Raw genomic sequence first — 13732 nt, 5'->3', positions numbered from 1 at the left:
ACTTGTTAACTCAATCCAATTTTCATCTTGTTCAAGTTGATCTATTCAACAAGCGTGGGTTTAGATAGGAGTCTATTCAACAGTTTCAACTGATGATGCGGTTAACTAAATTGGCGTGGCCAATTTAACAATCTGATGTTTGGAATCAATCATTAATCAAAGACTAATGAAAACAGTAAGAAGTCTCACAGCACCAGGTTAAAGTCCAACAGATTTATCTGGAATCACGAGCTTTCCCAGTGCTGCTCTTCCATCAATCTTCACTCATCTGATGAATCACGAGCTTTCGGAGCGCTGTTCCTTCCAAATAAACCTGTTGGACTTTAACCTCGTGTTGTGAGATTTCCTACTGTGCCCACCCCGGTCCAACGCCGACATCTCCGCCTCATGAAAACAGGATGAACTTCCTGATTTAATCCACCTCAGATATTGCTAATGATGGTAACCTGTTGCTAAATCAAGCATAGCCAGCTCAAATTTAGATTTGCGATTCTGGCCGTTCTCCCATTTGTTTTTTTCTGTTTCTTCATTCACCATTTCCCATCTGAAGACAAGTCCAGTGATTTGAACAAGGCGCTCAGTTGCCATGGTTCTTTCCACCCTAAGATCCGCTCTGGAATCTTATGCAGACGGATGGCTCGCAAATTTCCTACCTGTCTTTTGATGTGCCAACTACAAAGGCCGCATATCAAATGAATTCCAATGGCTTCAACTCAACCTTGGTACAATGATGCACAGCACATAGAAAAAAAAATGCAATACAAGTAACCGGGTTCTGAGTTGTCCTAAGAATGGCAGTTCTGGTACGCAGAAGCACGTAGGGCCGCAGAACGGTCAGCATCTTTCTTTGGGTTACCATGAGGGAAAACAGGGCTGGTGGGGACTAACGCTTGCGCTGGTTATCAACAGCGGGAACATATTATTTTGCTGACGTCGATTCTTTTTCACCTTGATCACAAATTTATCAATGGAAGTATATTAAAAATGACAAATCGCACCGTTTGTGGAATTTCTTTGTTGTGCACCAGGCCTGATTTCACATTGCAGAATATTTGAAGGAAGCAGCACATACAAATATTCGGCTTTTTGGCAATCCGCTTAGCTAAGTAGCATTCGAAAATACCCATCTTTCTGAGAAAATTGCTTACACTTAGAAATATTACCCGAACGCTCACCACTTACAAGTGATGTTAAAGAAATGGAAGGTTTCGAATCGGATTAGATTATTTCTAGCCCAGTCGGATGGAAATTGTCAATCACAATACACCACCGTAAGTTAAATAAGTGAAGGCCATTTCCATTTTGGAAATATTGATCTCCATCTTCTTCCCCCTCGGTATGTTTCCCGCCCCCCAGGCGTTGTTTTTCTTGTAAAGGCTCACCTGATGAAGGAGCAGCGCTCGGAAAGCTCGTGCTACCAAATAAACCTGTTGGATTTTAACCTGGTGTTGTGAGATTTCTTACTTGGCTTATTTTAGAGCTACCTCCCTAACAACTACGTTTGGGAGTCCCCCACATAAACCAACTCCATCAATGCATGCATGCCGTATTCAGGAGAGGGGTTTAGTGAACAGATTTCCGTAACAACATACATATTCAAAACGGACCGTTGTGCATCTTAATTTCTCAGCGACCTTTAAATGGCCCAAAAGCCCATCAATATACAGGGCTGCTTGTACGGGCGTTCGAGCAGACTTATGTAAATTTGTCTTCCTGGCCACCCTTTGTGTAGCTTGGATTCCAGAAATTCAGCATTTCAAACAAAAATTCACCAACTCTACTGAAATGAGACTATTGTACTTCCAAAGATCACCGAATCTGCTGTGTATAAAATACCCAAATGGCCACAGTTTTCGTACCCGTGCCATTATTATAACATTTGAGTGAGGAGAAAGGCTGCATCCATTTTCATTCTGGGAGGTGGGTTTTCAGTCGTTGGAGGCAAAGTTGAATGTTGATTTCTACCGGCTGAACGTGGGAGAGGCAGCCCTTCTTTGCACCTTTTCTAGCGTTCAGTTTTCCTCTTGCAATCATAAGGAAATGTCGCTTATTTTCGTTCGGTGCACTGCGGAAATTCGTGTCTTCACGTTACCGAGTGGAACGCAAATAAACAGAGGGTACGTGCGATGCCTTTGTTTGGCGTACGAGAGTGCGCAATCACTTCGCAAAAGACCACAACACCAATCAGTGCAAATTTAACACACGAGGAAGGTACTCAATTAATGTAATGTTAGTAGTTATTACTGCTAAAGTTCCGGCTGTGAATGTTATAGCTTGTAAATGCTTGGCGGTGAAACTAAACGTCAACGATGACATCCACAAATAATTCTTTCCTATTATGATAAGGCATATGGACTTCATCTAAAAGTTTTTACAAGGGTGCATGCTACTTCAATAGAGAAGGGTTCACTGCTCCCAGGCATACGTTAATCTGTCCCAATAAAGCCTGCTATGGATCTGCATTGGATAATGTTACCGCTACACACATCAATGGAACGCATTTATTTTCTGGCTCTCGCATGTTCTTTAAAAGCATGCTTCCACAGAGCATGACAAGACTCCAAATGTTATAAACATTTTCAAACATTATTTCATTTTAATCACCATTATTCGCAAAGTACATTTATAGTCAAATATCGAAACAAGAGTTAAGTGCAATGTTTTAAAACACTGTCCATTATGTAGAATACATAAAATAGTTTATAGCTATATCCCCTCCATACATTCTTTTTCAAATCTAAACAAAAAGGGTTAGACCGTTGAATAATTTTTACAAAAAAATAATTACAGTTCACAAACTTTGTGGATGTATAACATTGTGGTGGGTGGATGGGAGGGGAGGGGAGGGGAGGGTGAAGATTAATTCTGACCAATGTAATTTTTCTCATATGGGCAATCATTTCCCCAAGCGCCAAAGGTCTTGCTCATAATAAAGTTTAAATGCCACCTGTAAACTGAAATTCAATGTCTGCTTCGCTTCGGAGGCCAACCCACTCAAACCTTTTATGGCAACAGTTTCTTGCAAACATGATATATATTGTACAAGTTCCGAAAAAAAATTCAACATCTGACAATACTGAGTATCCCAGTGACACGGCCTGTACACACTAATATACATTACATTCAGCAACAGGCGCGGTCTCTTCAAGTTTTAATAGTCAAAACATTCAACGTACAATAGATCAGTTTAACACACGATCTAGTGTACTCTTATTTCAAATGTAACGCGTCCTTTGAATTCAATCAGCATGTAAGTGCACCAAGGGATTTTAGTTTACACAACTTGCAGATGTGTGTATTGTCTTCTTTTGTTTATTCTCCAATGCTAGAAAAACATAGACGGTAAATATTCACCCATAAACATCAATCACTTTGAAGAATATAACCGTCCCCATTAACGTCGTATCATTAGTCACAATTACGGGTCCACTACCATAATTAGAACTAACACATTTCCTTTGGTCAATCGTTTTGGTAAATGTGTGCATCGTATCAAACGCAATTCTCTTCCAGCAGTGCCTGACCTTCAGCAATCATTCTCAAAGGTAAATAACCGCCTACATATGGCAGAGTCATAGGTGGCGTCAACTGCATGAACGTGGTGTATGCAAAGTCTCAACACTTCAAAGATCCTAAATTCATAGAGAATGGCCTTAAAGCACGAATACCGGTTTCTTTAATCTAAATAATCGGGCACTGGAGTCGTAGCCCTGCGTTAAAGAATGTTCCAAGCCCTGTAGTCCAACAATGGTACCACATTGGATTATATAAAACTGGGACACTTTTCCAAGTTTGCGTTTTTCCTTAAACGACCCCATTATAAAAGTGATTGGATCAATTTTATGACAACTGCTTGCATCACGAAGCTCGGTCATGGGGTTAATTCTATGATCGAATTTTTTAAAAAATCAGCAGTTTAATCAAAGATGGCATTCTGACAACAGGACCGCTCTTTTCTTTCCACCACCTGCGTTAAGATTCACCCAACAACTCGGATTTCAGCCTGTTGGCCCACATATTTAAACCATTAAATAGACGTTGTGTGCGGTGCATGGGCCAGACAATGTTACAGTGGGAAGCAATGAAAAGATTTGATCCGAAAGCAGCAAGCAAATTTCAAATTGGAAACGTGCTGCTGTCATCTGACATCCCATGGGGTTATTTTTTCGCTCACACGTTGAAGCACATCTGTATACACCTGGGAGCAAACTTAGCACAATGGATTTCCCAATCCAGGAGCAGCTCATGTGCAATTTATTTTCTAAGATCGGGAGACATGGAACCAATAGTACACTTTCATTTGGTCGAAAACATTGCTGGAAAATGGAAGGGGTTGGTTTGTTAAAAGAACACAATACAGACGTCAGTCAAAATGCCTCAACCCCTATAAACCATCATTCAGCATTAGTGATAAGGCTACAACAAGAGCATGAAGTATGATGACAACAGGTTTTTTCCTAAAGAATTCATTTTGATGTCATTTCCTCTTTCTTGGTCTGACTTACTTAAAATAAACTAGTGATCTCACCACTTAATGGTTGACATAATGCATTCACAGCAACGTTAACCTGAAGAGTTGTTATCCCTGCTTTCAATGGTAAAGTCAAATGGGTTAAGGGGCAAATCTACTGTGGTAATCTATCAACAAAAACAGAAATCTAACCAGTCAATCTGCAATTTGAATGTTCTAGCACAGACATGTACATTTACTGGTCATTTGCCAAACAAAATCTGCCCATACCTCTCCCCATATATATATATAAAAGCCTGGCACCAATTTCGGATGTACTGTAAGGCATTGGACTCGGCTAATGTCAAATATGTTCAGTTTACTTCATACATGTGGTGTATATCTAAGAGGTGTCCCACACAAAGAGACCCTGGTGCAAAAGTGGAGGAGACAGTACAGGGGGAGCAATTCCCTTCAGAAGTAGTCAGGAGTTTTAACAGATACGGGGGGGGGGGTTGGCTGAAACTATTTGTAAGCAATGTTGTTATCCTCACAACATGTCTCAAAAATCATTGCATCATGGGAGGAATCCCTGTGTGCACATGGATAAATAACTTAGCTATATAAGCCGACATTTAGCACAGGAAATACGAAATACAGCACCTCGCTCAGTAACAACTATTTTGTTTATATTTTACAGAAATAATAGAAAGTGCAATTGGCATTGTATATTCAAAACACATATTGCATTTAGATAAGAGAAAAAATGTAATGGCAAAGGAGTCAAGAGTCCGGCCACTGAAAGCAAAAGTCAACTTAATATTTGTACTCATTTCTGAAGCTATTTACTGTTATGACTTTCGCCCTAATCTAGATGATGTGCTGGGACAAAGCATCCTGCGATTGTATCTACAAATGAATCGAAGCAAATTAACAATACTAGCATCATGTCCATGGGTGGGCTACATTGCCTGGCAGGTTGATGAGGCGGGCAATTCAGAGCACTCACTGCCATCTCATCAACCAACTCCTCAACCTTTACCCGGGCAAAGGCAAACGTGAAAACATTAACCATTTTGGCGTTATTAACCCCTTGATGTGTTTAGTACAGTTTTAGCTAACTGCATCTGACATACAACTCACAACATGGGCCTAAGAAAAATGGGTACTTCATTACTGAGCATGACAAATAAGCTGATCCTATGTCAGATTTGACCTGTTCCAGGAAACTATATACAACTCAGAAAAAAAACACCATTTATCTTCCAGCCACGAGTCTGTTGTGACTGTCAAGTACTAATAACGATCAACGCCCTCCCATCCGTATTGTCAAAGAAGGTTGGTTTGCTTTTTTTAAACTTTTTCTTTGAAGAATCCTTCATCTGTGCTGCTCTCTTTAATGGTGACAGTCAGAAAGTTTGACGTGACGTCCGTAACCACCACTTTCTCCAGATTGTTCAGTGATGGGCTCCAGGATTCCTCTGGTTCTGCCAGAAACCGGGAGACTTGGTGCCTGGCCAACAGAGGGGACTTAGAAACCGGCCTGTCAGCGGCCACACACACACTATTCCGGGACACCGCCCCCTCTGAAGCGTGCTTACTTTTAAGTACTGAGGTGTCCGGCCCCGTTTCACTCTTGGAGGTGACGCTTTCCACGCCCGGCTTAGTCCGAAGGCTGTGCGAGTCTGAACTGTATTTATTCACCCCGTAGTCCAGGGAAGGGCGATGGATCTGAGTCCTGGGAGAGGCGTGACTGGGCACAGCACTGCCCAGCTTCGCCTCCTGCCTCCCGGGCAAGTGGATGAGTCCGCTCTCCACCTTCTCCTCCAGTTCATCACTCCCCGAGTCCAGCTCCTCGGATTTCCTGCGTTTAAAATGAGGGTACGTGGGTGTCCTTGCCTCCACCTCATCCGGGCTGCTCCTTTTCAGGGAGCCCGCGCGTACAGCCTGCCCGTCCTTGTAGTCCAACTTGCCGGCCTTCGGCCCCTTTTTCCGGTGCTTGTGAGAGCCCGATTTCTGATGGGCCCTGGGGATTTCCTCCACCCGGGCACCCCTCTCTTTAGACGTCTCTCCCCGGGGGAGGCTGCCGTGCTGCAGGGATGCTGCCGACGGGTCTCTCCGGAGTCCTTCCCTGGACCTGGTGGAAGAGAAGGCGGATTCCTGAGCAGACCTGCCCGGGTAGGGCATCCTCAGTCCCCGGGCTACATCACTGCGGAAGGCATATGTCTTTGCTTTCGCCTGCAGGAGAGAAGAGCACAAGTACTAGTTGTGTTTTTGTGTGTGTGTGTGTGATTAAAGGGAAGGGAAATGTGTATTCAGAATAAAGAGTTACACTCAATCTGATTTTAAAGCATTTACCTTCAGTAAAAACGTTTTAGGTTTAGGTCCACGTTTTTTTGGCCCGTACATTTCCCTTTCTCGTTCTCTGGAAGACAACAAGAAGACGTGGATATTGTGGCTTTAACAAGCGTTTGAAGAAATCTCTGAAATAATTGCAGAACCAGTTATAGAGATTTTGTTTTATCTTAATGTCACTCAAAGGCCTTCACCTTTCGTCAAAGGCTGAAATCAGACGGGCGTCCAGGATATTTTCTTCTGGCTCCCACGTACTGTACCTTAAAAGGCGATTTAAGAGATAAATAAGCAGACATCTCAATGCAATGCGCGCTTCTTGCGAGTTGTAAAGCCCCCGCAATGCTGATACTTACTTAGGAGACCAGCCCTTCCATTTCACCAGGTATTCGACTCGACCCTAGGAAGGAGATGGTGGTGGTTGGGGGGAGGAGGAGGGAAAAAAAACACAACAAACCTGTCATTAAAACATGGTTTAAAAGCTGCCTGGGTTGGAAATGGCAGAGTTGGTCTGCGGACAGAGGGCGGGTAGGCTCACATACTTTCCTGATGCGTCGCTTGAGGAGAGATTCGGCCGCGAAAACCCTCTCTCCCACGGCCGACAGCTCCATGATGTTCCCTCTCTCTCTCTCCCTCCCTCTCTCTCTCTCTCTCTCGCTGCCTTCCCGAACGCAGCACTGGAAACGCTGGAGCTTCCCTTCAGCTGGAGCCTCGCTGCCAGCCCATAATACTCCCACCCCCGCTGACGTCCTGACCACTCTCCGCTCCGACTTGTGCTACAACTCCCTCCCCCACCTTCACCTAGTAACCAGCAGGGGTTGCTAGGGGGGAGGCGGGGTTGGGTTTGGCTGATTGGCTGGGAAGGAGGAGGGTAGAGTAAGGCTGACGTTGCCTCCGGAGCTGATTGGTGGAGCAGCGCCCGCGGGGGGAGGGGTTCGCCATTCAGGAAGTGATGTGGGATGTGAAGGAGGTGAATAGCCAGCAGGATCCATTTTGTTGGGGCTGTCATTGAGCCGGCAGCGCTGCTTGGTAAATGGAAATCAATCACCAAATGATGCCCTTTGGCCAGCAAAAGGTGCCGGTGGTGTCGGTGCCAATGTTAAAACGCGGGAACAATTTGCTGACCCTCTACATTATTGCAGCATCCAGAATAATATTATTATTGTAGAATATTTTGTATTTCGTTTTTCCATATAATATTGGCTATTGCTGCTTCACATAGCCATCTTTGTAAAAGAACAATATTTATTTGTAAACGCCTATAAACTGACTGAGCAAGCCACCCAATTGTTTATGTGTAGTCCAGGTGTGTGATGTACTATAAAACATAACTGGAAAAGGGCACTGTTGGTATGACAGCGTACTGTAAAACGATACGATAAACATAATAGTTTTTATACTCTAACGCTGTCTTAATATTTCTAACCCGCCCCTACAATGCGATCGATAGTCTCCTCATTGTGCAGTCAAGTTAAAACGTTCACAACGACAACGTGCCTAATTAATTACCACATCCACGACAATTTGCAACATCAGCGTATCTGACAGTAAACAAAGCCGGGGAAAGTAGGCTCTTGCAATGAGAAATCTATTTCTGTGAAATATGATGCCTTGCATTTCATTAATATCTCGTAGCTTCTGCTCAGCGTTTGCAAAAGTTACACGTTTGGTGTTATCAGTAACATTCCTGCAACAGCAGCTACTTAATGTGTCGGTAGCGAATATTGCTTCTAAATGAATTGTAAATGGAAAATAAAGTTGTATAAACGTTGCATCAATTGCTATTCATTGATATAATCACCATTCGAATGAACGATGGTCTATCAATTTATTGACTTCGCTTGTCCAATCATTTATTTTGCAACTGAATCCGAATTAAAATATACCGCAGGACATTTTAAGAACAGATATTTAAAATGATCTTCGAGAATAAAGAAGTGTAACGTGTGAAAGATGGCTCTGTGATTAGATTAAATTGAGGAGTGGGCACACAATATTGAGCAATGTTCTATTTTGCTGCTTCAGGAATACCGTAGTAAATGGGAATTGATCTGATATATTGATGTCACCCTTGGATAAGACTCAAGCCATACCCCACGAACCTTTATCTGCATTACCTACTTATAACATGAGTGTTCTTCTCGTATAAACTTTCATTCGTGGTAATAGATGGCGCTATGGGTGAGCGAAGAAGACAAGCCTTTGAAACCGCAGAGGCCTCTGATGCCGATGATACAGTTAGTGCAGCTGTTACCTGAGCAGAAGATTGCCGGGTTTAAACTTTGGGTGACTCAGTTATCACACTAGACATCAGTAGTGTAACAAAGGGCGTTGGAAAAAAATAATAATCGGTTGAACCCCCTAGAACATACAATCAAAGGTTTCAAAAGGTTAAGTCAAAAACTTGACGGTATGTTTAAGTCAGTCGATACCCGAATGCACTTATCAAGCATTCTTGTCTTAAGTATTGTTGCCACCTGCCGTTAATTTAGAACAGTCCGGTTACGGTTATCCAACATATTGATTCACAAATTTGTTTCGCTCTCCAAGAGTTTGGAGGATTGGTCCATCAGTAATAACATTGCATGCTGTTGACTGTTAAGAGCTGAGAATGAGTTATTATTAGACTAGGAATTTATTACGGTCCAGAATAGTTCCCGTTAATCTGAAAGTGGATATTCATCACCTTTCGTACATTTAAAGCGGGTATATAACTTTGACGGCATGTACGTGGTTTGAATAACGCTGTGGGGATGCAATGCATTTCTCAGGGTGATTCTCCAGGAACAACTTGGACATTCGTTTGTAACAATCAAATACATAACAATCTTGAACGCACTTGTGTGTTACCATTCATTGACCTCCCTGCGTGTGTTGTAACGTGCTATTTCCGGACATTTTCACTGCTTTGTTCAGTGCATCCTCCCTTAGTTAAAGTACATTGCGTTTATTGTTTTGTTGCTATTGCTATTGGGCGTGGCAGTAAGTATAGCGTATGAATGTAATATTGTGATCAAATCTAGACTTTCTTTTTTTCCTCCTAGACACCTTGAGTAAACATGCACTGGGTGATATATGTGTAGGTTAGATTGAATTTAACTCATTTAATTCCGAAGAATCGCGACGCTTCCAAATGAATTCACTTGGGTAACTTTCCCATGCTTAATCCGTGGTTGCAGTTCTGTGAGTCTTTCCAACCTTTAAGCATCAGATTCTGGTATAATGTTTGGAATTAGAGACACTGGCGCGGCCTTTGAAGCTGTGGAGCTTGTGTGTTGGGTGCACCTTTTAGAAATTCTTTCGAAAACAACAAACAAATTAAACTCTGAACATGATACATGGTAGTTATTTTCAGAAAAGGTCTGAGTCCCCCTGGGCGGTCCGTTAATAACAGGGTTTAAAAACAGGCTGATTAGTCGTTCCTGATGCTGAAATACCCATCCCCCAATTTCCTATAAATAGGAGAGCGTAAGACTATCTGTTAGGAAGTATGTAGGGAGCTGACAAATTACCTGACTCCGTTTTCAACAGTGAAATGTAGGAAACCATTCCTAAGCAGCAGCTAAAGCTCCTGGCTAAGTTACTAAACTCATTACACTAACATTGAAACCATCAATATTAATCTCCATCCATCCATGCTGCTTGTGAGGAGATAGAGTTTTTAGATCAGCCTTGGCTGTTGGATTGCTAACACGTGTGGAACAGATGAAGCGTTTAGGTTACACGTCTGGGCGCTGATCCTCTTTGGAGCCTCGTGTATGGCATAATCGGCATATTTTGAGATCCTTTACGGTTGAAAAGTTACTAATTTCTTATAGGATGTTCGCTTATGGAAAGGGTAAAGAAGTTCAAGATTAAACATTTGGTTGAATGGGTTTTTTTTCTACGTTTCAAGTCCCTATCCATTAGCACTCCAATTATGCTGTGGTCGTTTAAAAAAAATCAGTTTTGTCACTAAGTAACAAATGTAGGGAATTCGCTATCAATCCTTGCAGAGGGCAGATGCCTCTTTGTGACCCCAGATTATGTTGTCAGTTTTGTTTCTGAAACAGTTCACTGTGCTGATGGCATCTCTGTAGAATCCGTGGTTCAGGATGGGCTGGTCCTTATAGTCCTGCAGTGAAGATGCATAGATAGGATGCAGCGATATGATTCATCAAAACTAGAATTCGGTTTACTAAAGTTGTTTTGTTTTCTTAAGAAAACATAGCATGACAAAGGCAAGGTTAACTCAGATCAGAGGTTAATGGAATAAAGCATGCAGCTAAAGTTTGAGTAGGTTTATCTTTGTGATTGTTTAATACTTGTGGTTCACCATGTTACGAGAGCCATGGAGTTTTACAGCAGGAAAAGGAGGCAATTCGGCCTATCGTGCCCGCGTGGGCCACCATCTGTTCTAATTCCGTTTTCCAGCACTTTGCCCTTAACCTTCTGTGCTGTGGTGCTTCAAATGCTCATCTAAATACTTGAATGTTGCGAAGGTTCTTGCCTCCACCACCCTTTATAGTCATAGTTTGATAGTTATTCGTCTGTCTCTGACCATTTGCATGACCCAAGTTCATATAAATATAAATCTACAGCTGGATCGAAATGGGAATGCTTTAGACTGCATGCTGGACATAAGGGAGATTCGGGCTCCTATCATCAGCATTGTATTGCATTCCATTCATACATGGAGAACTTGTACAACAGTTTAGTTTAAGGTGATAGAAACTCACAGGGACTGTGACTATAGTCCTCTGAAGGACAACGAACATACGGATTCGGAGCAGGAGCAGGCCATTCGGCCCCTTGAGCCTGCTCCGTTATTCAATAAGATCATGGCTGATCTAATTTTAATCTCAACTCCACATTCTTGCCTACCCCTGACAACTTTTCACCACTAACTCTATGTTAGCTCCATTTTCTTCACAGCAATGGAAATATTTAATTAGAAACTTGAAGTTACAGATGAGTAAACAAACATGAAAATGTAACGTTAGGTGTACTGTCAACTATTTTCCTAGTAGGGTTCCTTTTGCATTGTTCCTTTACCCTCACCCTGGATGTAAACCGCACACATTCCTAATTAACCAATCATGAGCTTTGATCAACAATCCTCATCTAAAACTATATCTATCATTTCTGTCATCTAGATTGTCAATACAATTTGAAGGGAAGAGATAGGATAAAAGCAAGGAAATTGTTTCCACTGGCAGGTGAAACTAGAACTAGAGGGCACAGCCTCAAACTAAGGGGATGCAGATTTAGGACTGAGTTGAGGAGGAACTTCTTCACCCAAAAGGTTGTGAATCTGTGGAATTCCCTGTCCAGTGAAGCAGTTGAGGCTACCTCATTGAATGTTTTTAAGGCAAAGATAGATAAAATTTTGAACAGCAAAGGAATTAAGGGTTATGGTGAGCGAGTGGGTAAATGGAGATGAGTCCATGAAAAGATCAGCCAGGATCTTATTGAATAGTGGGGCAGGATCGAGGGGCCAGATGGCCTACTCCTGCTCCTAGTTCTATGTTCTTGTGTTCTTAAGTAGTTAAATGGTATTGTCAGTTACTTGCCCATTCGGCACTGAATTGGACTGTCTAGTACAATTTTACTCAAGACTCTCGCATTTGGCAGAGAGATGCCACTCCATTCATTGACATCAGCTTCAAATCCAGTTGGTAATATGAAAAGTCAATGTTCCAACTCAGTGTATTGTCCCTTAGCATAGTCATGGATGATTGTTTACATTGCATTAATGGGATCAGGAGGAAATTGAACAATGCATATTGAAACTAAGGATCTGCAAAATCTTCATACAAAACGCAATTTTTTTTATCAGCAGTGAGTTGGCACCTCGGGCATTTCGAGACCAATCTTTATATTGAACTTACATGGGCCCAAAAGCGGCAGCATAGGAGCAGGAGTAGACCATCAGTGTAGAAAAACTTAAGGCAGTGGGTGCAGCTGATTTACAATCAATTCATGGTTTTGGTTCCAGAGTGACTTTACATTGCAATACATTTAACCCAGCAATTTTCCCCCTGACCTCACGCCCAACCTGCCACACGTTAAAACGATGTTTCATCTTCATTGCCAGTTTGAACATGAATGTTTACAGTTTTGAAGAAATAAGGTCATAAGCACAAGAGTGTTTTTTTTTCCAGTCCGTCGAACCTGCCCTGCCATATAATTAGATCATTGATGATCTGCACCATAGCTTTATTTACACTTTGATTCAAACTCTTCACCCAGTAATACATCATTCCGGAACCATTAACCAACGTGAAATAATATCAAATGATCTTTGTTTGCTAGCTTAAAATAGGTGTTTGTGTAATGGATATTGGAAATGTCACTCGGTTTGGGAGGTTGAGACGGGTTATTGAGTCTTATTGCACACAGTAATTGCACTCATTAAAGAAGAAACGTTGCACTGGCTGGTGTTTCCACATTGCAGTGTTCACTCTGCCAACTTCAATCATTCCTGGCTGACTTTTCCAGTGTTGAATCCACTCTGAGCTAGAAAAAAAATCCAAACGAAATTGTAGTTTGGAAAATGATTCTGAAAATACACCAATTGGCAAGATTCCACCACTATCCCGCACCCCGCCCCGGCCCCACCGCCCTCCCAGCCCTTTAAGGAGTTCACCATTTTCCAGGACTACTATGGGATGTCCGTTTTGACATAGGTGAAGGTGCGATTGACTCCCAGTCAATGGATTACTGGTTCGAGTTCAAGAGCTGGCTAGCAGTCCGAATTATTGACCTCAGTACCAACTTCCGCCCACCCACCGATTCTCAGAGACACGCATCAAAAGTGGACCTATCATCTCTACCAGTTCGGATGTAATTATGTTGGATTAGGTTGTAGAAAATTCACAATGTTTGACTGATCAATAGTTGATGTGAGGGGGGTGTTGTTTGTATGGTATTGTGCATATGGATATGAAC

General features: G+C 42.3%; 1 protein-coding gene across 1 annotated transcript; it reads right to left on the bottom strand.

Annotated features, from left to right (window-relative positions):
- Window positions 1-2540: 2540 nt before the first annotated feature.
- On the bottom strand, window positions 2541-7499 carry LOC145356697 (chromobox protein homolog 8-like). Its single transcript, XM_080209592.1, has 5 exons — window positions 7345-7499; window positions 7159-7202; window positions 7000-7065; window positions 6809-6875; window positions 2541-6688 (listed from the first exon to the last, which is right to left on the bottom strand). The coding sequence occupies exons 1-5, from the start codon at window positions 7411-7413 to the stop codon at window positions 5804-5806; spliced, it is 1131 nt and encodes a 376-aa protein (XP_080065718.1). The 5' UTR covers window positions 7414-7499; the 3' UTR covers window positions 2541-5803.
- Between the last annotated feature and the right edge of the window lie 6233 nt (window positions 7500-13732).

Source organism: Carcharhinus amblyrhynchos, chromosome 21 (assembly GCF_965287045.1).
Source record: "Carcharhinus amblyrhynchos chromosome 21, sCarAmb.v2.hapA, whole genome shotgun sequence".
Taxonomy (NCBI): domain Eukaryota; kingdom Metazoa; phylum Chordata; class Chondrichthyes; order Carcharhiniformes; family Carcharhinidae; genus Carcharhinus; species Carcharhinus amblyrhynchos.
This window is presented reverse-complemented; position numbering and strand designations above follow the sequence as displayed.